The sequence below is a fragment of the Merops nubicus genome, unplaced genomic scaffold, assembly GCF_000691845.1.
Source record: "Merops nubicus isolate BGI_N331 unplaced genomic scaffold, ASM69184v1 scaffold3429, whole genome shotgun sequence".
NCBI lineage: Eukaryota > Metazoa > Chordata > Aves > Coraciiformes > Meropidae > Merops > Merops nubicus.
In genome coordinates this window covers 39,168-40,511 of record NW_008628855.1, presented here as the reverse complement: position 1 = coordinate 40,511, position 1,344 = coordinate 39,168, and the positions used below count along the sequence as shown (strand labels likewise).

The window sequence follows — 1,344 nt, the reverse complement described above, 5'->3', positions numbered from 1 at the left end:
CTCTTTCCATCTATCTCTCTGAATGCACTACCTGTAAAGCCAGCTCAATAATAGCTCACTATAATCATGTTTAGAATCAAGGTTGGAAAGGACCTGCAGGATCATCAAGTCCAAACTTCCTCCCAACATTTCCCTAACCACTAGACCATAGCATCAAGTGCCACATTCAATTGTTTTTTTGAACACCTCCAGGGATGATGACTCCATCACCTCCCTGGGCAGCATGTTCCAGTGTCTAACCCCTCTCTCGGTGAAGAATTTCTTCCTAATATCTAACTGAAATCTTCCCTGGCACAACTTGAGGCCATTTCCCTTCATCCTATCATCAGTAATTTGGGAGAAGAGACCAACACCACCCTCACTACAACCTCCTTTTAGATAGTTGTAGAGAGCAATGAGGTCTCTTCGCAGTCTCCTCCAGACTAAACAGCCCCAGTTCCCTCAGCGGCTCCTCATAAGGCATGTTTTCCAGTCCTCTCACCAGCCCTGTTGCCCCTCTCTGGATCCACTCCAGCAGCTCCAACGTCCTTCTTGTACTGTGGTGCCCAAAACTGGACACAGTACTCAAGATGCAGTCTCACCAGTGCCGAGTCCAGGGGCACGATCACCTCCCTCCTCCTGCTGGTCCCACTATTTTTGATACAGGCCAGGATGCCATTGGCCTTCCTGGCAACCTGGGCACACTGCTGGCTCATGTTCAGCTGGCTGTCCACCAACACCTCCACGTCCTTTAACACCAGGCATCTTTCCAGCCACTCCTCCCCAAGCCTGTCGTATTGCCTGGGGCTGTTGTGACCCAAGTGCAAAAATTGATACTTTATAAAAATTTACTATAAAAGCCAAGAACTTCCTGGGTGCATGCATGTGTGTGTGCAGTGCCTACATGTACACAGAAGAACAAATACCTCTTCCTCGTTTTTTATTTGGTCCCAGTTCTTCTTCATCCTCTGTCACTGTGTCCATGTCTTGCTCTTTACGCTCAACTTCTTTGCTCTCTGTACTAGTATCAAGGTCTTCTCGTTCCTCCTCCCTGACACAATAAAACAAGCTTAAGGTGACTAACTGACCAACCATGTATTAAAGGCTGAATGGAATTTAAAAAAAAAAAAAACCAAAAGACCACACACCAAACCAAGAACGCAGAGTAGCATATGGCATCTTCAACACAAACAGTATTCTCCTCTCACAAGTCCGTAAGCTAGTCGAAGATGTAAATGTTTTTTAAAAAATAAACCTTAACTCACAGAATATATTCAAACCCATAAGAAACCCACTGAACTCTACATGGAAAGTTCCTTATTAAAAGATTAAAACATGCCCTTTGCTTTTCAAAGGAAAGAGAGC

At 45.0% G+C, this 1,344-nt stretch overlaps 1 protein-coding gene across 1 annotated transcript in view; it reads right to left on the bottom strand.

The window, feature by feature from the left end:
- Positions 1-1,344, bottom strand: part of BAZ1A (bromodomain adjacent to zinc finger domain, 1A) — a 62,327-nt gene that overhangs the window by 22,074 nt on the left and 38,909 nt on the right. Inside the window, 1 exon segment of the mRNA XM_008946781.1 lies at positions 906-1,030. Within this exon segment, the coding sequence (XP_008945029.1) occupies positions 906-1,030 (125 nt within the window).